General features: G+C 38.8%; 1 protein-coding gene across 16 annotated transcripts in view; it reads right to left on the bottom strand.

Moving 5' to 3' along the window:
- Positions 1-25,110, bottom strand: part of LOC138736769 (trafficking protein particle complex subunit 3-like) — a 136,406-nt gene that overhangs the window by 33,785 nt on the left and 77,511 nt on the right. For 15 of the 16 annotated variants that reach the window (XM_069886795.1, XM_069886800.1, XM_069886794.1 and 12 more), the window contains one exon: positions 1,488-1,650. In XM_069886795.1, coding sequence (XP_069742896.1) covers positions 1,488-1,529 — 42 coding nt within the window. In that variant the 5' untranslated portion in view covers positions 1,530-1,650. The remainder of the gene's footprint in view (positions 1-1,487; positions 1,651-25,110) is intronic. The other variant, XM_069886802.1, reaches the window with a different exon arrangement.

Below are 25,110 nucleotides of genomic sequence, written 5' to 3'. Positions count from 1 at the left end.
GAAATCCTCTGCATCTCTGTTCTAAGTGAACACCCTTCAATCCTTATGTTGCACCCTCTTGCCCTCGACTCTCCCACCATGGAAAACAACTTTTCTTTATCTACTCTGACCATGCTTTTCAACATTTGAAATATTTCAATGAGACCCCACTCCATTCTCTTAAATTCCAAGAGCCATCAAATATCTCTCATATGGTTACCCTTTCATTCTCAGGATCATCCTTGTGAACCTCCTCTGAACCATCTTCAAAGTCAGCATCCTTTTTTAATTGTGATGCCCAAAATTGCTCATGATACTCCAGAAGGTCTCACCAGCACCTCATAAAGCCTTAAAATGGCATCCTGCTCTTATATTCTGTTCCTCTTAAAATGACTATCAGCATTAGATTTGCCTTCTTCATCGCTGACTCAACCTGTAAGTTTACCATCAGGCTATGCAGCACGAGAAGTCCCAGATCCCTTTGCATCTGGGAATTTGCAATTTTCTCTCCATTTAGAAGCTGTTTATTTCTTCTTCTTCCAAAGTACTTTCCGATACTGCATTTAATTGTCCATGTCTCTGACCCTTCTCCTGATCAAAGTCCTTCTGCGGCCTCCCTGTTTCTTCCACATTACCCGCTCCTCTACCTACCTTCAAATCATCTTTAAACTTGGCCATAAAGCCATTTATTATATAAGCTAAATCATACCTAAAAAGGTACCTGGTGGCCTCAACACTAGTACCTGTAGAACACCTAGCAGCCAATCGGAATATGATCCCTGTATTTTGACTCTTCTTCCCGTCTATCAGCCAATGCTCTACCTATGCTAGTATGTTTCCTGTTATACCCTTAATTTGTCGTGTTACAAAAAAACTATATAGAACAACCTTCTCCAGGTCATTATGCATTTTCATCAGTTCTCAGTGAAGGAGTGAAGTCTGCCTTTGCTTGCCAAAAATGAAGCAAGTTCTCCGTAAGATCAAAAAAAGCAGCAGACTTTAGTTTTCATGGTTCTCAAAAGGACTATCCAGATCTTAACTATAGATTTTGCATTTCTATTTTAAAACTAATCTGACTTTTACATTAAAGTGGCATCTTTATCAGATTCCGTCATCCCAGTCAAAAGCAATGCTTGCTGTCCATCTCATCCAAATCCACCTATATTTCCCAAATCCAATCACATACTGTTCCTACCACCTCCTTAATATCGGAAGTAGGCTCTAAAAAAATCAATTTTGCATAGAGCACTATACACACCCTATAAACCATTCTAAATTATAAGACAGTGCGCTTCAATGACTGATTTTAACAGTATTTCTTCAAGAAAATGTCCTTAATATAAAAGTACTTTTATTTAGTTTCCTTTTTGTTCTCCCAATATTGATTATTTATCCTAACCTTCACACTTATTCAAAAAACATACTAAAATGAAACCAATTCCTGCAGCAAATACATGTACCACTATTTTTTGAAAAAATATTACATGCAGAAGTATAACAGATCTTACTATTTTTTGCTTTTCTGGTCTTCTACTTGATTGTCGAGACATGGTTTATTGAAATCTATGATGTAATATTGATTATCCAGCTGTTCAGCTAAGCATATCTTGTAGTTCCTTCTTCCTGTGATCAGTTGGGAGACAAGCAGCTACTGATTTGTTTTCTTATTGACTGTATCAAAGAAATGAAAGCAGATGGATGCTACAAATATTTTTGAAAACCTAAGAACCATCTCCCCCTAGAGGCCCAAAGAGCCAAGACCAGCTCAATTTTTAGCAATAGAATCATTAAAACATAAATTATGTCAATGAAATTTGATAAATTCATAAAAATCTAAAATTATACAAGATCAGTATGAAAAAAGTGCTGCATTTGTTTTAGATAGACTTAGGAAGCTAAAAGAACAAAAATGCTATTTTAAATGTTATTCCAATAACATTATCTGACTGAATTTGTGTGCAGAACCATGTAGTACATGACAATCACTAAATTAACAGGCATTTCTAAAACATGTAGATAATTAATTTGTAATTATTGTCATTTATATAAAGCCCATAAGTAATACAATCTGAACGCAAAATTATTTGGTTTAAATTCATAAAGTGAGTTGCCTGGATGAAAATTGCATAGTTTGTGGTATCCTGCCATGGCAGTGATCAAGTCTGTGCTCTGGGTGGCGAGTGCAACCAAAGACCACCAGCCCATGCAGAGGCACTGGCCCTAACAAGCGAACAGCAGGTGAATGGTAAGGGCAGCTTAAAGGCCAGGAGATAGGGACAGTGCTTTTGTTATGCATACTCTGATGCCAGCCAAGGGGTGCCACAGCGGGAACAGTGCAAGTATAAAATTCAGGCCTGAGCCCTAATAAAACTCAGAACTTAACCTGACTACACTACATGTGCATGCCTTCTTTTGAGTATCACGCAGCTAGAAGTTCATCAATTTAAGTTTTAGAGGATTAAATGTGATTGAAAGCTCCAAAGAACTTGCAGCCTTGATGGTTTTAACCAATTATCAAATGAAGAACTTGCACTTATAATCTTCTCATGACATTCTATAACACTTCACAACTAATGGGTTAATATTTGGGTGAGATTAATCTGAACCACTTTGCCAAACAGAAATCAGATGGTGGCAGCTTGAAAACACTACCAGATGTCTACAAGCCTTCATGAACTGTTAGCTTGGGTAAGGCCATAAGATTCTCTTGAGTGAGGGCTCATAATATGAAAACAGGCATGATAATGAAATTGTTGAAGACTAGTTTGAAAAGCAAGCTAAAACATTTCCAATCTTCTGAGTCCCAATAAAATAAGAGGACTACTCCTGGGTAGCAAAAAATATATAATCAACGATGTGAAATGCAAGCTCCCTTTCATAGATCATGAAGTTGTACAGCACAGAAATGGGCCCTTTGTCCATTTTTCTGTCCATCCACACTAATTACATTTGCCTGCATTAGATGTCTATCCTTCTGTGCTTTTCCAACTGCTTCTTAAATATAGTAATTGTATCTAATTCTATCACTTCTTCTAAGAGCGAGTTCCAGGTAACAACCAATCGCTGTGTAAAAAGCATACCAGTCAGATATCCTCTAAAACTCCTACTTTTCACCTTTACCTATACCTTCTTGTTTTTATTATTTCTGGGAAAGGAGTTTTCACCATCAATGCTCTATGCCTCTCATAATTTTATCTGCTTCTATTAGGTCAGCTCCCAGTCGCCTTCATTCAAGAAAAATCAAGCACAGCCTATCCCAGTCTCTTCTCATCGGTAAAGCCCTCCAATCTAGGCAATGATTTGCTGAATCCCCCTTGCATTCTGCAGGGCAATGCAATCTCGTGCTTCCATTCGTGTGACAATCAGAACTAGACAGCATTCTGCGAGAGTGGCCTAACCAGTGTGTTGTCAAAAGATCATTTCTCTCGATGCTTTGAATGGCAGTCAACTCAACAAAGGACCTGGATAATTCCCCCAAATAGCAATTTGCCTCAGGTTAATAGTTTCATTCATTGGTAGCAGCTAAATAAGATGTGGGCATTTTTTGCTGCTACATAAGCAAGCAAATGGCAGGGAATCTGTTGAATAGCAACTCGCTTTGTGCGTAAAATTAAACTTAAAATTTGAAAGCTATGGATAAACTACTTTCAGATTCAGAGAAAAAAATGTATTCAAAAAATAGATGAATGTCAACCCAATGTATTTCAAAAACTGACATTTTTGTGAATAATCCAGATTCTTCCCACACAAATCACTCCAATCATGTTTTCATGTTTTCTTTCCTACATATCAATGCACTTTTGAAAGATTCTGAAGTTCATAAAATATTCCACATCTGATATAAATGATGCCTCTTGTTGATAACTCACAGTGACTGGATTCTTTTGATGAAAGGTGTAGAATTATGATCAGAGATTTCACTTCAACATATGTTTTGTTCCCATTATTATTTCCTCATTCATCTGTCCTCAAGATTTTTCATGGAAAATTATACTTAAGCAGAAAATCTTCCAAGTCTTAATAAGTGTGGACATATTACAATCCAAATGTATGTCCCAACACACTAAACTGAATAGTTTGAATTTTCTTACTCACTTTTGTTACTGGAGTTTATATGAGATTGGATGTTGTGATTATTCCACATAGAAATGTTTTTAAATGGGAATGAGTAATACTTTGACAGAAGAAACAATTCAAAAGAGTTAAAACAGAATAAATAATGTTTTATTATATTTCACTTGATTGATGACTGAATACAGGCTACATCTAATATGCACTTTTTAAATGCCAGAAACTCTCCTTAATGCTGTAAATGTGCATTTAATGTAATGTAACATTTAATGTAATGTAACATTACATTAAAAAACCCATTAAATGGTGCATTATCATGAATTAGATAACAAGACTAATACATGCTATATACAATTATATTAATAGCTAATGGATGGCTTCCGAGGAAAATAAATACTTAAAGCACCATTGTAAATGAATTCTCCCTGTCTTCTTTTTTCATTAATTCCAATGAAGACCTTTGGGGGAAAAAAGTCACATTTCTGAATGAAACTTTTAGATAATAAAACAAAAAATATTGGAAACATTTAGCTCATTAACCATCATTTATTGAGATAGAAACTAATATTTTAGATATTTAGGACTAAGAAAAGTTGGAAATGAAACTGTGTTTAATTTGCAAAGGAAGAGAAGAGGAGAGCTAAAGAAATGTTAACATTGGATTGGAAATGAGGAATGATTAAATAACAGGCAGTGATAGTGCCGACTGAAATGCTAATGGATAATCAAAGCTATGCCTGGAGGAGTCCTGTAATACAAAGTAGAAAGCCCAACTTGGCATGCTAACCAAAATTCATACCCACGCTAGTCTCACCTATCCTGTGCATGTATCGTCCAAATGGTTCTTAAATATTGCAATAGTACCTGCCTCAACGACCTCCTCTGACAGACAGCTTACTCCATAAAAAGGTTATCCCTCAGGCTCTTATTAAAATTCTCCCTCAATTTAAACCCCTGTCCTCTGATTACTGCTTCCATTACTCTGGACAAAGACTTTGTGTGAATACCCGAACTATTCATCTCATGATTTTGTAAACTTCTTTGATTTTACCCCTCATCCTTCTTCACTCCAAGGAATAAAGCCCTAGCCTATTGCTCAGCAACCGCCCCCCCAACACCTAGACCTAGCAACATCCTCGTAAATCTTCCTTACTCTCCATCTTGACAAAAGCTTTCCAATAGCAACACAATATCCAAATGGGATCTCACCGATACCTTACACAATGGCAATTTGACCTTCTAACTTCTGTGCGCAGTACTCAGACTGATGAAAGCAAATGTGCTGAATGCCTTTTTTGCAGCTCTATCTACTTGTGATTCCACTTTCAAGGTACTAAGAACCTGTACTCCTAGATCCCTCTGCTCTACAACATACCACAGAACACTACCATTCACTATATAGGTAGTGCACAAAAGTATTGGAGAAATTCAGCAGTCCTGCAGGGTCCAGAGGAGGCAAGGATATATAACCAATGTTTCAAGATATGAACAAAAAGCAGGCAAGTGCCTGAATTAAAAGGTGGGCGAGGAGCACAGGCCAACAGCCAAGAGGACATGAATAGGAGGGCAGGAGGTAAAAGGTGAGAATTGATCAGGGGAGGTGAGTGACTCTGTGAAATGCCGAGCTGGAGGAAAGGAGAGAGAGGGATGGGGAAAGACAGAGAGAGAGACGAAGGCGGGGAGTTGGAGGAAAGAAGACAAGAGTATAGGAAAAAGGGAGAGATGGGGTGAAGAAGCCTAATGGAAACCATAGAAGTTGATATTAATGCCATCTGGTTGGAGGATATCCAGATGGAATATTAAGTGTAGTTCCTCCAAATAGCAAGTGGTCTCAGTTTGGCAGTGCACGGACAGACATGTCAAAGTGTGGGAATAGGGTAGGGATTTGAAATTGTTGCCACTGGGAGATCCCTCTATAACAGTGGATGGAGTGAAGGTACTCAATGAAGCGATCTCCCAGTCTGTGTCCAATTTTTCCGATATAGAGGGGCACTGGATACAGTAGTTGACCTGCACATTCACAAGCCAACCGTTTCTTCACTTTGAAGGACTGTTTGGGGCCCCGAATGGTGGTGATGGAGGAGCCTTGGGCACAAATGTAGCATTTCCTGAGGTCACAGGGTAGGTGCCAAGGGGATGATTGGTGGGAAGGCATGAGTGATCCCACGACCAGATACATCTTCCCTCTTCTCCCATCTCTGCCTTCTGCAGGGATCACTCCCTCTATGACTGCCTTGTCCACTTATCTCTTCCCACCAATAAAAAACACAGGAAATGTGACATTTGCACCCATCCCTCACTTTCCTATCCATCTGCCTCTGTTCTTGCAGTTCTGCTTTCACAGAGCTATCCCTCTCCCATGATTAATTCTCAGCTCTTCTCTCCTGCCCTCCAACCATATCCACCTTAAAGCTGTTGGCCTGTGTTCCTCCCCCTGACCCTTTTTCCTTCCTCCCTCCATCTTTTAATTTAGGTGCTTGTCTGCTTTTTGCTCTTATCTTGATGAAGGGCTCAGGTCCAAATATTGGTTATACATCTGTGCTTCCAATGGCGCTGAAGAACCTGCTGATTTTCTCTAGCAATCACAGCATCTGCAGACATTCTTGTTTAACTCCATTCACCATGTGGATCCTACCAATGTTAGTCTCCCAAATTGCAACATCTCACATTCCTTTGTAACAAATTCCAACAACCATTCCTTTGCCAACCTGCTCAACTGATCAATATCTTGCTGTAATTCCTAGCAAGTGTCTTCACTATCTACAATCCCAGACACTTTAGTATCATCCACAGGAGTATAAGTGGGGGAGGAATGAAACCTGAAATAACGGAAAAAGAAAGTGAAAAAAAAAAGAATGCCGGGAACATGAGATGCAAGACTGAATGTTGATTATTTGAAATTGTTGAATTGTGTTCAATTTAAAGGATGGTATTTCACCATTCTCCCTCTAACTCTTCCATCAGTTACTTGAGATCTATGTGCTTCGATTTTTACCTCGTTGTTAAGTAGAAATGGGCCCTTCCTCTTTACATTATCTGGTCGCTTCATAATTATATAAACTGCAATTAAGTATCCATTTTCCTTCCTCAGTTCCAAAGAAAGACCCTAGTTTATCCAATCTTTCCTTGTGGTCACACACACTGTTTTTGTCCTGCAAACGTCCCTGTACAGGTCTTCTGCACCTTCTCCAGTACAAAGGCAACCCTGAGCTTTCAATTCAGACAAAATTTAGCTATCTGCTTTTTAAAAATGCAAGCATGCTATTTGATGGGGGCAGCTATGACTTTGAACCAATCATAGCTGGAAGATATGGAAAAGCTAATGGATTTTCTGTCTGGTTCAGAAGACATGAAAAGCAGGACCTGAGATGGATAAGATGATAAAATATGCTAATGGAGCCTTTCTTTTCCATTCAAAGTCTTGATGGAATGGTAATTACATATAAAACCTCAGTCATGCCGCTAAGTGCATCAGCTGTTAGAAGAAAGTTGATGTGTAAAATGGCTGGTAAAATGGTGGAACTGCTGGAGCTGCTGTAATGGTGTGGAACCATGAAGAGTGGGGAGTGCAAACACAGTGTTCTTGCGGGGTCCAATTGCATAATCTGACTGCTGTTGGCACCATATAGGCTTTAAATTGCCATCAGTGTGTGTGGTGATACGAATATGTAATTGCTGATGGGTAGCTGTCTTTCCCCCCACTGGTAACTCGCTCCCTGCTAACTCCTCCCCTTGTGACCCTGGAATAAAGGTCGACCTCCCTTTTCCTGTCCTCTGTCAAACACTTGGAATCAGGCTAGCTACAAGTCTAAAGTATAATAAAGCTTATCGTTCCTCACTCTACGGCTTTTGAGTTATTGATAGAGCAGTGTTATTTTTAAGTCCCGCAACTGAGACCCAAGATGGCGGAACCTACTGTTGGTTGCATACTTTGGGGAAGCCAAAGACTGGCACAGAGCACCATATATGGGGAGACCGTGCCCCACCCCCATTTGAGAAGAAGAATCAAAGGAGACAACCTAAGAGACTGTGACCATGGCAGCGAACCAAAGAGGGGTTTTGCAGCAGAAGGACCCACACAGGTGGCAGGCTGTTGGTGACTCAAGGAGAAGAACCCATGCAGGCTGCAGGCTGCTGGACACTGTGATCAAGGAACTCTCACCAGTCTGAGAACTGCTAGAGACTGGCTTGAAACTGGCTGAATGGCTATCAGGTATTGGAACCAGGATGCGAGAAGGTGTCAAGGGAGTACAAGGGTTCTTAATCATATCAGAGGCTCAGATCTGGAACTTGGGTTGCTGATGGTTTGTACAGGACTCTGTGTAGCTGTGGAGGCTGCTAGAGCGCTGGAGGTGAATCCATGCCCAGTTGGTGACTTGAGTGGGGTGGGGGGAAATCTTCTTTGCTTCTCTTTCTCTGACTGTAAGAGGAACTTCAGGTAATTTTTGCTGATGGCCAATCTGTCTGCCTTGCAGCCGACAAAATGCAATCTCGTGTAATATGACACTGTTTTTATTACATGACAATAAATTGAATCTTGAATCTTACATAGATGATCAAGATGTCGTTTGGAATAAGCAAAATGAAGAAATCTCACCTAGGAAAGATAGCAAAATAGATGACTAAATGTTTGATAGTAAGAAGATTAAAAAATGTTATCCTGTAATGGTGTTACAGATGCATAGAAACATGTCACAAAATCAAAAATAATTCATTAAGGTCACGGCAGAAAAGAAAGTTTTGTTTGCTCAGAGAGTTGTGATATGTTGGTGATCAAAGAGTCTACATAGAACATAGAATTTAGTGGAGCACAACTCAGGTACAGGCCCTTCAGCCCACAATGTCTATGCTGATCATAATGCCAAATTAAACTGCATATCAGCCTGACTTGGTCCATATCTGCACTTTCATGTGCACTTCTAAATAGCTCTTAAACAAAACTATTGTTTCTGCTTCTTCCACTTCCCCTGGCAATGTGTTCTATGCCACGACCAGTCTCTGTGTATAAATTTACCTTGTACTTCCCCTTTAAACTTCCCCTCTCTTACATTAAAGTTATTTCCTTTAGCATTTAATATTTGCACACTTGGAAAAAAGACTGATTCTCTATCCTATCTAGCCTTTCATTATTTTATATATTTCAATCAAGTTTCCCTCTCAGCTTACAGAGAAAACAATCCAAGTTTGTCTAATTTCTCCTTGTGCTTCAGCAAAGCAATATTTTGGTGAACATCTTCTGCACTTTCTCCAAAGCCTCCACATCCTTCCTGTAATACGGTGAGCAGAACTGCACACAGTACTCCAAGTGTGGTTTGGTTACAAAGTCTCATAAGGCAGCAATATGACCCCGTGACATTTGTGCCGAACACCCCAATTGGTGAAGGCTATTATGCTGTATACCGTCTTTATCACCTCATCTATTTGCATTACCACTTTCAGGGGCAATGGTTTACCCTCCAAAATATCTCTGAACATTAATGCTCTAAAGGGTATTGAGAACTTTTATTTTATATTTGACCTCCCAAAGTGCAACACCTCACACTCATCTGCCCTTCCTCTACCCACATTTCCAATTGGTCCTTTTCCTGCTCAACCTTCTTCATTGTGTGTAATTTCACCTTTTTTTGTGTCATCTGCAAACCTACTGATCAGCCCATTATATGATCCTTGAGGAACACCACTGTCACAAACCTCCATTCCTAAAGACTTCCTGTCTTCTCTGGTTGAATCTAATCTATCAGTCTGTGGATTTTGTGTACCCTAATTTTCAGATTCAGCTTGGTCAAAACTTGGCTAAAGTTCATGGATATCCACTGCCCTATGCTCATCAATCATCTTTGTCATCTCCTTGTGGTGCGCTGTTAGACAGAATCAGACACACACAAGGTAAAGACTGTACAACAGGCTTTAATCCATAAAGACTTCCACAGAGCCAGGCTGGCTGTGACTCCAGCAACTCTGAGTGAGACCTCAGGAGGTCGGCGCAGGCTTATATCCTGGAGGGTGATTGACACCCGATCGGGTGGGGCTTGATCCCTTCAGGCTGACTGATTGACAGCCAGCCAGGTGTTGTCCTGTCGCCTTACACTCCTGCAGGTACAGAGGTTGCCCCCTGCAGTAGGCTGGTGGTATACCACCATACCTCTCAAGAAAAACAATCAAGGTTGTAAGACATGCTGATTATTCCTAATTAGTTTATGTTTTTCCAGATATGAAAAGATCCCATCCCTCAGAATCAGAATCTGAATTTATTGTCATGAACAAGTCACAAAATTCAGTGTTTTGCAGCAGCGTCACGGTGTGAACATACATATTATAAACATCTTACAACAATACATTTTTTAAAAGTCCACTTAAAGTAAGACGGTGTCTTTGGTTCATTGATTATTCAGGACTCCAATGGCAGCGGGGAAGAAGCTGTCCTTGTGCCACTGAGTATTCATCTTTAGGCTCCTATACCTTTTCTCCGATGGTAGCAGAGTGAACTGGGTGTGGCCTGGTGGTGGGGGTCTTTGAGGATAGAGGCTGTTTTTTTAAGACCTTGCCTCATGTCAATGACGTTAATGGAGTAAAGGCTAGTGCCCTAATAATCTGTTCCAATAATTTCCCTATCATTGATGTGAGGCCTATAATTTTCTGGTATGATTTTATTGACATAGAACAGACAAATATTATTGGTTATTCTCCAGTCCTCTGGAACCTCACCTGTGGCTACAGAGGATTCAAAGAGTTCTGACAAGCCCCTGCAATCTCCTCCCTTACTTCTGTCAATAACCTAAGATAGATCTTATCATGTTTAGAACCTTGTCCACTTCCTCTGACTCGAGGCATAAATTCCCTTCTTTGTTCTTAAGGGATCCTACTGTCTCCTTAGTTACCCTTTTCTTTTTAATGTAGGAATAAAATGCTAGATGACCAAATGTGTTTGCAGTGTTCTTAATCACCTACACCAATATCGTGGCTACCCGGGAGAAGCAGCTGTAGCTGTTGGAAAGTAATTTGCATAGGTGAATGATGGAAAACCTTGGCAAACTTTTACAGATGTGTAGTGGAAAATGTGCTGACTGGCTACATCATGATCTGGTGTGGAGGCACCAATACCTCTGAGCGGAACCTAGTACATCACAGGGAAAACTCTCCCCACCCTCGAACAAATCCTCATGGAATGCCGCGGTCGGACCGCAGCAGCAATCATCAAGGATACATACCACCCACTCTGTCTCACTGTTGTCACCTGGACAAGAGTTTAGGTGCCACAAGATTCATACCATCAGGTTCAGGATCAGTTGCTATAGCTACCCCTCCACCATCAGACTCCTCCACAACAAACTCAGTCAGAGACTCGTTTAAGAATTCTTACTTTGCACATCATTTATTATGGAGTAGTTATTTTCTGCATTGCACAGTTTGGTTTCATGACTTCTCGTTCACATTTCTCTCTTTTGTATACATATCTTTTCTTGGGTATAGTTTTTTTTTTCTTGCACCACCAGTAAGTAGAAATCCTGACTGGTCTGCAGGAGTCTCAGGGTTGTGTATGATACACTGTCTGTGTGCATGCATGCACTCTGTTTGACAATTGAACTTTGAAATCTGAACTTTGATTGAAAGGAAGGAAGGTAAAACTACAGGGAAACAATAATATATAAAGATTAGGTGCTTGTGGATACCAAAATGTTGGATTCTAAGTCCTATTTCTATATTATAATCCTGTGATCATTTATCCATTGTTTGTTGATATTTTCTAATTCACCATGAACATCTGGAGTTCTACTGTAGAGAAATGGATCAATAGATAAGATGAAGGCACTAAACTTTTGGGTGAAGAATATATATTAAGATCTTCAGGCTGAATGATGGTGAATAAGTATTGGGTCCACCAGAGCTTTAATATTGGAGAACACATAATGTGGAAATAAATCGTTCAACAGCAAAATATTGAAATAATGTTTTTTAAAGATCGGAAAATGTTATCAATTGCATCAATAATAGGGCCATCATAAGGCTGTTCTGATGGTATTGGCTCTGAAGTATTGAATGTTTCTCTTTGTACTGATGCTGCCTGACCTAAGTGTCATCATTTGGTTTTTTCCTGTTCTCGTAAATCAGCTTTTACAAGAAATATGACCCATTTCTTTTCCATAGAGGATGCCTGGTCTGCTCAATGTTTCCTGCATTTTCTATTCCTGCAACCAAATGTTTCCTTTCAGATTTCTTGCACTTGCATCTTGTTTTACTCTTTGCTATTTTTTTTATTGCATTCTTTTTCAAAAACATGAGCTCGTCAAACAAAAAAGAAAATAATAAAAACTTGATTTTCTGGCACCTCATGAAATGGTGTGCTCCAGTAACCAGGACATCAGACATAGGCACAGGCTGACAAAGCTGACATTGATGCAGTACTGAGGGAGAATCCGGGCCAATATTGGTAATAACTTACGTAATTGATTAATTGGCACCTCTGATGTCCTGCGTGCATTTAACTTCAAGCATTTAGCGCATTAGGCACAATTTAAACTTGTGGAAATTGTGATTTCAGATCAGTATCGATGGTGAATCTGTGTAATTCCTCACTGCAAATGCTGTGGAGGCCCGGTCATTGGGTATTTTTAAAGTAGTTGTAGATAAGTTCTTAATTAGTAAGGGGGGGTCAAAGGTTACAGGAAGACAATGGAGTTAAGAGGAACTACATCAACCATGATTTGAATGGTAAAGCAGACTCGATGGGCAGAATAGCCAAATTCATCTTCTACATCTCATGGTATTTTGTACTTTTTAACAAATGTTCCATAATCTTGATCTGCACTGATTTGGGAAACATTTATATCCTTTTATTTCCCTAGCAAAACTTAAATGAAAAGTGCAAAAATATTGTTTAATCCTATTAAATAGCAAAAATTCTGCAATAGCAACCTCAACTTTAGCAATATTGCCATAAGCAACCACTTCCATTTTATTCAGCAGGTTCTGGCAACTCCAATTGCTTTTTATAGTGATGTAAAATCAATTGAACTGAAAGCTAATGAACAGTTCAAAAATTTGGAATTGACCATTCTAAATAAAAAAAAAATGTTTAATTCAGTTGCGGAAGAGAAAATTGTAATTTTATACATTGTCCTACACACTGTTGAATTTATAGAAATTATGGTTTTTTGGTGGAAACATAATGGATCTGAATCATCATTGGATATCTATCCCTGCCCAGGATTTAGCATAGCTTTTGTGGATTATCGTAGAGCCTGAAAGCCCATACAATTTAAGGTGCACCTTTGAATCAATCTTCTTTTAACTTGGAGGTAAGGAAAACATGAGTTTAGAGAAGTGTTTGCTGAAATATTAGCATAACAGTTAATGTTTCAGTTGTGACAGGAATTGGAACATTTCCTTTTCAACGAGTTATGTAATCATCCAGTAGTTCAAAACTAAATCCCATAAAAATGATCTTACTAAACTGAGAGTACTTAAAATTAAATGCACTAAATTCAAGAACAGAAAGTGCATTCAGTAATACAAGATGTCTATTTAACCACATCATCAAAATGATTAGCAAGACTGTTTGAACAAGTAAATGTTTCTCATATTTTCATAAAACATAAGCTACCATTCCAAAGCTTTCTGAGACCTCTTTCTCCAATCTATAAATAATGCAGCTCTAGTATCATAAGACACAAATAACATTTAAAATTTTTCAGAAAAAATACATGCCAACCATGATATTCCTGATTCTTAAAACCGTAGAACATTACAGCACAGAAACAGGGCCTTAACCCTGCTAGTCTGTGGTGAATTATTATTTTGCCTGGACCCACTGACCTGCACTCCCTCCATAGCCCTCCCATCCATGCACCTAACCAAATTTTTCTTAAATGTTAAAATTGAACATGAATTAATTGTGATGTTTATTTTATTGTAATAAAGAAGAAAATTGGGTTATTTTAAAACAATTATACTTTATTAGTTAAAGAACTCACTCAGGACCGTGTGGAGGCATCCATCTTGAATCCAACCAAAGCTGCAACAAAATTAGTCTCCAACTCCCTCTAGTAGTCAAGAGAATCACTAGCACTCTCTCATTAAATCTCCTTTCCTTGAGATGTTAACTCTAACAACATGACACACTAATACAGTATTCATTTCAATTTACAGTTCAACACAAACATAAATACAACATCAGCAGCACAAACTTTTTAAATGCGCTGTTCCTTTTCTTTTGGAGATTCAATCTATAAAGTGGTTTAATAACGCATGTGGATCTACTTAGTACAGGTGCTTATGTCGGCTCTGCTGGTCCGTATCTATCGAGCACTGGTGGTGTTTCCTCTGTGGTTGTGCAGGCTGGATCTTCTGCATTTGTATGTCGCTGTAGTGTCTCTTGTATTTTCAGCAGGCTCTTTTGATTCCTTCTCAGTGCTTGAGTGCCCTCTGTTCTGACAGTGTAGGATCTTGGATTTACTTCCTCCAAACAGCAGCCTTTTTGTCCCAAGAGTTGGAATCTCTGAGTTTCACTGTGTCATGTTGTACCAGTGGCCCTAAGCTTCTTGCAGACATTATAGTTTGCTTTTGTCTCCATTGCAGAGGATTTTGTTTCTGTTCGACATCTTCAACATCTCTGTTTTTGTTTGGGTCTGCAGAGTAGGGAAGTATGGCATGTAGTCTACACTCCATCAGAAACTTAACAGGTTTGCTATGTTTGAGTGGCGAAGCTCTGTAACTCAATAGAGCTAGATACGGATCTGAGCCACTGTCTAGTGCATTGTTGAGCAACTGTTTAACAATGTGAACTCCTTTTTCTCCTTTACCATTTGACTGTGGATGTGGAGAACTTGAAGTCTCATGTTGAAAATCATACTCTTCTGCAGAGTTCTGGAATTCTCTACAATTGTAGCATGGTCCATTGTCACTGTAGACAACTTGAGGAATTCCATGTTTTGCAATGATCAATTTCATATATTTTATTACACAAGCAGAGACATGTTAGGAAGCAGCACAATCTCCAGATAGTTCGAAAGATAATCAATAACCAGCAAGTAATTGTTTCCATCCATGTGGAAGTGATCAGTCCCAACTTTCTGCCATGGTTCTGCTGATAAATCAGTTATGATCATGGGTTCCTATGTCTGCTTTGTGTAATGTTTCAAACAGGTCTCACAGATTGAAGCCATCCTGTCAGTGTTAGCATTTATCCCTGGCCAATAAACAGCAGTTCTGTCCCTCCTCTTGCATTTTTCCATTTCAAGGTACCCCTCATCCACCCTTTTCAGCATCTCTTGTCACAGTGATTGAGGAATGACAATTCTGCTCTCTCTAAGAAGAAGCCCATTGACAACACTCAATTCAGCTCTGAAGTTGTAGTATGGCTCACATTCACCTTTAGGCCATCCTTCATTCAGATTTTTGATGACCTTCTGTAGATCTGCTTGGATTTCATGTCAGATTTATCAGTGATCAGTGATCAGATTTACGTGGAGACTCACACCTGTCTCTGTTGAACTCTCATTGTGTGCTTCACTCTGCATCATTGCCCTGGATAATGTATCAGCTAACACAATATGTTTCCCTGGTGTGTAAGCCAATTCAAAGTCATAATGTTGTAATTCATCATCAGTCTTTGGATTCTCGGCGACATTTCACTGAGACTTTTCTTAATTATCATTATTAATAGCTTGTGGTCTGTCTCTGGCATGAATATTGGTAGACCGTGCACATAACTGTTGAATTTCTTAAGTCTATAGACCAGATTTAGACATTCTTTCTCAATCTGTGCATATCGATAGTCAGATGTTGTCATCATCCTTGATGTGTATGCTACTGGCCTCCAATCTTCTCCCACAGCCTGAAGTAGGACAGCACCTATTCCATCTTTTGAAGCATCCGTGGATATTTTTGTACTTCTGGATGAGTCAAAGCACTGTTAGAATCGTCTTCAGTCATCCCCATTCTTCCTCATGGTTGTCTAACCACTTGAATTCACATTTGTCCTTGAACAACTTCCTTAGGTCCATTATTTTCGACGATAGGCTTGGTATGAATTTACAATGAAATTGATCTTTCCCAGCACTCTCAATATGCCCTTTTGTCATTGAGTCTTGGCATCTCTAAAAATGCTTTCACCTTGCTCTTATCTGGCTCCACACCTGCCTCTGACAGTTTATCTCTTAGAAAGGTGATTTCATTCACACCAAACTGACATTTTTCTCTGTTTAACTTTAATCTATACTTCTGGATGAATTGTAGCACTTTGATGAGCTTCTTGTGTTGTTTTGCGTCGATCCATATAGGATCCTGTCATTCATGTACACATGTACCCCATTTATGCCTTCTATGATGCGTTCCATTATCCTATGGAACACTTCTGGAGCTGAGGAAATTCCAAAAGGCATCCTCAGACAGGAGTATTGGCCAAACAGTGTATTAAATGTAAAGTATTTTGTGCTATCTTCATGCAGTTTTATTTGCCAGAATCCCTGGGATGCATCCAATTTAGTGAAATAATTTGCACCAACCATTTCACTTGTAATTTCATCCCTGGTTGGAACCTGATAATGTTCTGTTTTTATTTTGGTATTCAAGGCTTTTGGGCCCACGCACACGTGAAGGTCACCGTTCTTCTTTTTGACATACACCACTGAATTCACCAATTCTGTGGGCTCCTCCACTTTCTTTATGACCCCTAGTGATGTCATTCGGTTGAGTTCCTACTTGAGCTTTTCTTTTAGTGGTGCTGGAACTCACCTCAGGGCTTGCACTATTGGCTGTGCATCCTCATTTAACTGTATCTTATAGGTGAACTCTAAACCCCTTGAAGATGTCTGGAAATTAATCCAATAATTCCTCTACGTTGTTCCATATGTTTTCACATGCTTTGTCACCAAGCAGTGATTCATATCCATCTGGAGCTACTGTAAACCTGAGGTGGTGCTCTTTATCTTTAACTTTCACCATGAGTTTACATGTACCTTTCACGTTGAAGCTCTGTCCATTGTAGACTTTTAGCTGTACAAGATTTGCTTGGATGTATGCTTTATCTTCATTGCCTTGATGTCGTGCTCACAGATCAAATTGAACTTTGCCCCTGTATCAAGCTTGAAAGGAATACTTGTTCCATTTGTATGCCATGACACAGTCCATTTTGTCCTGTTTGATGCTGTTTGTGCTTGGCTGTTCAGTGTCAGTTTAGAATCTTTCTCCACTACTGTGCCCACGAAAAAATGTGTCACCGAGAGCAGTTTCTTCTATAGTGTGTACAGTGTCTTCTATAGTGAGTACACTTTTACTTCTGTTTTATTTTCCTTTGGAAAAATGTTCCTTTATGTAATTATTCTGCCCTTTTCATTTATTACAGACTTTTCCAGAGGTGTGGCTTTGTTTTGGTGCATGTTGAGTGCCACATCGTTTACAAATGAATGTCTCTCCTTGTTGGTGTTCCCTATGTATCATTTTTTGTTTATATGACTATGACTGTGCCTTAGTTTTCACTAGTTTTTGCACTCTCAACAAGCGGCAGTGCTAATTAACTGGCATGGCATATCTTCACAGCTCCAGCTAAGGCAAGCTTTGTCTCTCGCAGCAACACCTCTCTCAATTTCTTATCAATAATCCCAAACACCATCTGATCGCAGATCATTGAATCTTGCAGAGATCCAAAATTGGATGTTCCTGCTTTTAATTTCAAGTCTGTTAAAAAAAAGCATCAAAGCTCGTTCCTTCCAGCTGCATGCATGAGCAAAACACATACCTCTCAAATGTTTCATTTTTCTTTGGTGAACTGTGTTCATCAAACATCTCGATGACCTTGTTGAATTTGGCCTGGTCTTCTGCCTCAGCAAAAACAAATGTTTTAGTGCCTGAGGTCCCACCACAGTAAGTGGCAGTGCAATCTTCCATGCATTTAATTTACTATCGACTTCAATGGCTTGCAGGTACAGCATGAATATTTGTTTGAACATCCTCCACTCGTGGTTGACATTTCCAATTCAATTTACAGCATAAGGAGCCTTTGCACTGTCTTTTTCTCTGTTGCTATATTAACTGCTTCTCACTCCTGGTACCATGTGATCTTTCATTTATTGTAATAAAGAAAATTGGGTTCTTTAAGCTAAAGAACTCACCCAGGACCGTTTGGAGGCATCCATCTTAAATCCAGCCAAAGCTGCAACAAAACAAGTCTCCAATTCCCTCTAGTAGTCAGGAAGATCACTAGGACTCTATGATTACATTCACTACTGCAGCTGGCAGCTCATTTCACACCCCATTACTCTCTGGGTGAACAAGTTCCCCTAATGATCCCCTTAAACATTTCCCCTTTCACCATTTTCATCTAACCTTGATAGAAAAAGTTTACTTGCATTTACTCTATCTATACCCATCATAATTTTGTATACCTCTGTCAAATCTCCCCTCATTCTTCTATGCTCCAGGGAATAAAGTCCTAGCCTGTTTAACCTTTCCCTGTAACTCAGTTCCTTGTCCCAGCAACATCCTAGTAAGTCTTCTCTGCACTCTTTCTATCTTATTGATATCTTTCCTGCAGTTAGGTCACCAAAACTGTACACAATACTCCAAATTTGGCATCAGCAATGTCTTATACAACTTGACCAAACAGCCCAACTCTTGTGCCTAATAGTTTGATTTATAAAGGCCAATGTTCCAAAAATTCCCTTTATGACCCTATCTTCCTGTGACACCACTTTCAGGAAAGTATTTATCTGTATTTCCAGGTCCCTCTGTTCTACTGCACTCCTCAGTGCCCTACCATTAACCATATATGTCCTTTCTTTGTTTGTCCTTCCAAAAGGAAACACTTCACACTTGTTTGTATAAAATTCCATCTGCCATTTTGTAGCCCATTTTTACATCTAATCCAGATCCCTCTCCAAGCCTTGAAAACATTCCTCACTGCCCACTACACCTCCAGTCTTTGTATCATTTGCAAATTTACTGATATAATTTACTGCTATATAACCCAGATTACTGATATAGATGACAAAAACACTGAACCCTGAGGCACATCTCGAGTCACAGGTCTCCAGTCTGAGAGGCAATCATCCACCACCACTCTCTGGCTTTTCCCACAAAGCTAATGTCAAAAAAAGTTTACTATCTCACCATGAATACTGAGTGTCTAAGCCTTCCTCCTATGTAGAACTTTATCAAAATAAGTCCTTTGATCTATGTAGACAACATCTATGTAGACAACATCTACAGCCTTTCATCAACTTTCCTGGAAATCTCTAAAAACATTTTAAACTTCGTTAAACACGATCCTCAACACACAAAGCCTTGCTGATTCTCCCTAATCAGTCACTGACTATCCAAATACTTGTACATTTGATCTCTTAGACAACCTTCCAATAATTTACCTACTACTGACATCAAGCATGTTGGCCTATAATTTCCTGGGTTATTTTTGTTTTTTTTTTAATAATGGAACAACATGAGATGCCCTCCAATCCTCTGACACTAAGGACATTTTATATACATCTTCTCCTGCAATTTCTACACTAGCCTCCCTCAAAGTCTAAGTGAATAACTTGTCAGGCCCTGGGGATTTATCCACCCTTATTTGGTTTAAGAAAGCAAGCACCTCCTGGTCTGAAATCTATACAAGTTCCATAACTTCACTGCTTGTTTGTCTCATTTCCATAGACTCTGTGTCAGTTTCCTGAGTAAATACTGATGCAAAAACAAACTTAAGATTTCCCCTATCTCTTCTAGCCACATACATAAATGATTACATTGATCTTCAAGAGGACCAATTTTGTCCTTTTTTATCCTGTTCCTCCTAATATACCTATAGAAGACCTTAGGATTTCCTTTATTTTGTCTGCCAAAGCAACCGCATGTGTTTTAACCCTCCTGATTTCCCTCTTGTTTTTTCCTGCATCTTTATACTCCTCAAGGACCTCATGTTCTCCTTGTTACCTATACCTGCTATACACCTCTCACTTTTCTTAATCAAATCCCATGAAAACCAAGGTTCCTTATGCCTGTTAAATTTGCATTTAATTCTGAGAAGCTCTGTCCTCACAAAATTTTGCCTTTGATGGCCTGTTTCTTATCGAGCACCTTTGCTATAAAACAAGCTATCCCAATCGATGCTTTGTAGACCCTTTCTCTTTTCATCAAAATTGGCCTTTATCCAATTTGTCTTGGAACTAATTGCACTATGATCACTGGACCCAAAGTATTCTTCCACAAATACTTCTGTCTCCTGTCCTGTCTCATTTTCTAATAGCAGATTGAGTTTTGTAATACCACTATTTGTTGGCTCAAGATATTGATCTATAAAACGTTCCTGAATTACATTTGACAAATTCTAAGCTATTCAGCCATTTTTTTTTTCAAATTTTATTTTATTGGCATATATAAAAATTGCATATAAAGCCAAAATGTCCATATATCAAAATCAATACATGTTTTTTTTAAAGAAAAGAATAGACTAATGTTAAATCAACACCAGATATTACTTTATAGATAAATTATGACCTAATTATTCTAACACTTACAACTAACTATCTGTATATCTTTTAAATATAAAGTGTACAATAAAATAAAACACTACTGTGTAACATATAAAACTTGGTCAAAATCTAAATATATTTATAAAAAAACACACAAATAATATCGAGCAAAATTAATAAAATAAAATATTAAGGTGAGGCCAGGGAGTGACAAAGTTCACACCAAATTCTACAAATTAATATAATGCAATTACTTATTAAGTTATAACACCAATCTTTTGCAGACATGGAAACCATTGCACCATGCCATCTATCTAATACCAAATCCATATCAAATTTCTATGAAATAGCTATGTATTTTCTGGCAGTGAGATTTTCAAAAATTCCTTTTGAAATCAATCCAATTTTAAACCTGGACTTAAATCAAAGTATAGAGTATAGGAGCTGAGAAGTGATATATCCCCAAAAGAAACAACATAGGGTTTCTCAGGAGTTTAACACCTATTACTTTTTGAATAAAATCTATTATATTAGTCCAAAAAGTATTCAGTTTGGGACATGTCAATGTAGAATGTAAAAAAAGTACCCATACTCTGTTTACATCAAAAGCACTTATCCAAAATATCTCACTTCGATAATTAAGTATTTGTGGTATAATGTATAACTGATGTATAAAATTATACTCTACCATTCTATATCTAACATTTATAGCTATCCAGTCATTTGATTACATTTGACAAACTCAAAACCATCCAGCCCTTGTGCACATTATTCAAGCTGACACACCCATGCAGAAATTAGGAAAGTACTGACATATAGCGAAGACATTAAAGTCCTCTCTTTAAGGGAGAACATAAGAAAATCTAAAACATTTTTTCCAAGAAAAAAATTATTATTTAATTTGGCAGTCAATCTTCATCCTTCAATCGGAAGGTAAATATAAAACTTTTATTTATTAGCATATCATTTTTTTGTTGGTGTGGCTGTGACAAAACAACCATTAAATTTCTTGCATTATAATAGTAAATTCTTCAAAAATAATTTGTTGATTGTAAAATAATTAGAGATATTCTGAGGCTTGCTCCATTCAGGTAGCCCAAAAAAGGGAAATATAATCAAGTGTACACATGAACAGAATCAGCTTGTGCAGGTTAATGTGAAACATGTTACTGGCAGTCCCCAGGTTAAAAACGTCCTATTTACAAACAACTCATAATTAAGCCGCCCAGAAGTAGAATGCTGTCAACTTCTGGTTTGAACGTGGTTAAGGCACATTACAAGAGAGTATGCTATATGATATTCTTGTGTGATGCTGCCATCTCCCAGCATCGCAAGAGAGTAGCGTACCACATATCAGATTTGAAATTGAAAAGTATGGATTTGATCATCGCATTTCGTCTGGTTTACAAGTGTCTCATGAACCAACAGTTTGGTGACTCTTTTCGGCCTCCTTCGGTTAAAGGCAGCTAGAAATAAACAGATGCTTCTCTCCAGCTGTTTCCACCTCTAAGTTTCACGTGGCAAAAATCCTAATACACCTGTACTGTATTTGTACTGTACCAAATCTACCAGGGGATTTAAGGCCATTTACGACAAGAAAAAGAAAAGCTCTGTACAAACCTCCCAAGAAATTGACTCCAGTAGTAAACCGCACGCCCACTTCCCCCCCCCCCCCCCAAACCTCTCCAGCAATAGGATTAAACCCTGACTCTCCAGCACCAGGTCCATCCTCTCCAACAGTAGCCATCTCTCCATCTTCTCCTACATCATCCAATTGTATACTGTATTATTGTTTAAGATGCTGTAGTGCATTTGGAAGTGTTTCTTAAGTGTTTTGCATGCATAGAAAGCTAAAATATATACTACAGGTATATACAAAGATAAACATTTGATTATCTGACCTTAAATAAGGATTGTATGTACTTGTTCCGACTTGATATAAATTTGAGTTAAAGACAGACCTAAGTAACGGAACTTGTTTTTAACCCGGGGACTGCCTGTACTGCTGCTCAGATTACCATTTAAGTTGCTGGTCTGAAAATCTTAGTTGTTTAAAGACTACGCTGAAAGCTGGATGAAAATCACTTTAACACAGGGCAAATCACATTTCTGGCCAATTCCAAGCCTTTTTTTTTCCAACAGCAAAGATCAATTAAGTACTTCTATTTGGAACACATGTTGGTACTCCTGATAATTTTTTGGCAATAAAAAAGGATCAATAGCATGCATAGCAATTTTTGGCATTGCTGATGGATTTAAAATTTAAATTTAGACATACATAGGAACATAGGAAATAGGAACAGGAGTAGGCCAAAAATGGCCCATTGAGCCTGCTCCGGCAATGGTACCAGTCTGTCTACCCCATAAACCTCTGCTGCCCAAATTAACCAACAATCCCTGTATATTTTGAAGGATGGGGGGAAAAAATGGAGCACCCAGAGGAATTCCCATGCAGACATGTACATTGGAGTCTCCAGGTCAACAAAACAACTGTCAGCTAGCAGTCACAATTAAAGGAGCTTGAAAGTGCCACAACATTAACTAGGCGGGGGAAGGATTGAGGGGAGGGGGGTGGAAACCAAAATATTAGGTCAGTTGATAGAGCAGATGGTGGAAAGATAGATGCAATGTACAGTGAGGTTGTGAGGAGGGACAAGTGGTGGATGGGGCATTAATGTAGAGGTTCTAAATATGTTTATTTTAATGTGAGTAGGGTGTTTCGCCATGAATCGACATATAGACTACAATAATATGGTTATTACAGAGAATTGGCTGATGTAAGGGCAGGACTGTTCTGGAGTTTAGTTGTTTCAAAAGAGATAGGGAAGCAGATAAAAGAGCCAAATGGTGGTATTTCAAATCAAGGAGAGCATCTCAGCTGCAGAATGGGACATTATCATGGAGGGATTGCCTGTTGAGTCAGTGAGGGTGGAAATCCAAAACAGGAAGGAAGTAACTCTACTGGGAATATATGATAGCAACCCCCCCCCCCCCCCCACCACCACCCCCTTCCCCCAATCTGAGCCACTGTGGAACAGATAAGCAGTCAGATTTTGGAAAGGTGCAAAAATAACTGGTTGTTACCATTGGACACTTCAAATTCCCTAATGTTGATTGGTATACCTTTAGTGCAAAATGGTTAGATAGGGAAGAACCAGTGAGATGTGTCCAAAAACAATTGCTGACATAAATGGACAGGCTGACTAGAGGAGAGATTGCACTAGATCCATGAATTGGGTAATAAACCTGATTAGGTGACAGATCTCTTGCTGGGTGAGCATTTTAGAAATATTGACCATGATTTCCTAACCTTTATAGACAAAGATAGGAGCAGATGAATTGGGGAAAAGCTAATTACATTGCTATTAGGTAGGAACTTGGGAAGTAAATTAGGAACATACGTTCTCTGGGAAATGCACAGCAGAGATGCGGACCACTTGCATGAGGGTTTTCCCATTGAGACAGGCAAGGGATGGTATGGTAAAGGAACCATGGTTGACAATGGAGATGGAGCAGTAAGTCAACAGCAAGAAGGTAGCACACATAAAGTTTAGGAATTAAATGTCAGAAAAGGATTATGAGAATTATAAGGTAACCATATAACAGTTTACAGCGTGCAAACTGGCCATATCAGCCCTTCGAGTCCGCCGGTTCACTTGAACAACTACACTAGTTCTCCCCTCCCACTCTACGCCCATAACCCTCCAACCCCCTCATATCTATGTACACATCCAACCTTCTCTTAAATGATGGAAAGGACCCTGCCGCAACTATATCCTCTGGAAGATCATTCCATTCTGACACCACTCTCTGAGTGAAGAAGCATCCTCTAAAATTTCTCCTGGAGTTTTTCACCCTTAACCTTAACTTATGCTCTCTTGTTCCAACCTCCCCTGTCCTCAGGGGAAAGAGCCTACTTACATTTAGTCTATGACAAAATAAATTGATGATGGTAGGTTGGTGATGTGAACAAGATAACTACATTTGCCATCCTTCAATTGTCTGTGGTCTGGGAGGATGCAAAGGTCATCATTAACACCATCATTTCCCATAGTGACTTGGAGTATATTGTGTTGAATTCTGATGACATACTTATCCAAATGACTTTTAGAAAATTCAGCATTTCTTGACATTCTCCAGCATATTACTCTGTTCCACACTCATCAAGGTCCCTCTTTCTGGTGAACACCTTCTAAGGTGTTTAATTTTAGACCAAATTTTGATCTAGTTTTAATTTTGGTCAAGTTATCCCAACAAATTTAAATGTGCCTCAGTAGTCAGAATGCTGAAATGTGAATGTGATCCTCAAGCAAAACATTGTAGTTAGATGAACCTAGGTGGGGACACAAAGAGGAATAAACACATTACTTTCAGAAAGTTAAAACCCAATCTTACCCCCTTCAGAAAAGAATACCCTTCATGACTTGAAAAGTCCCTGCCACATGTAAACAGCCTCATAATTGAGGTCAAAGTCAGAATCTTGACCACTGCATGGCCTGGAAGCCAGTCATATTCTTCCAAAGGATTGCCCAAAAACATATTTAGAGGGATAAATACCCTTTGTGACTGCTTGTCTATATTGTTCTTCCTTATTCTTTTA

This window comes from Narcine bancroftii, chromosome 6 (assembly GCF_036971445.1).
Source record: "Narcine bancroftii isolate sNarBan1 chromosome 6, sNarBan1.hap1, whole genome shotgun sequence".
In the NCBI taxonomy this organism is placed as follows: domain Eukaryota; kingdom Metazoa; phylum Chordata; class Chondrichthyes; order Torpediniformes; family Narcinidae; genus Narcine; species Narcine bancroftii.
The sequence above is the reverse complement of the archived record's forward strand: the minus strand, read 5'-3'. Positions and strand labels throughout refer to the sequence as shown.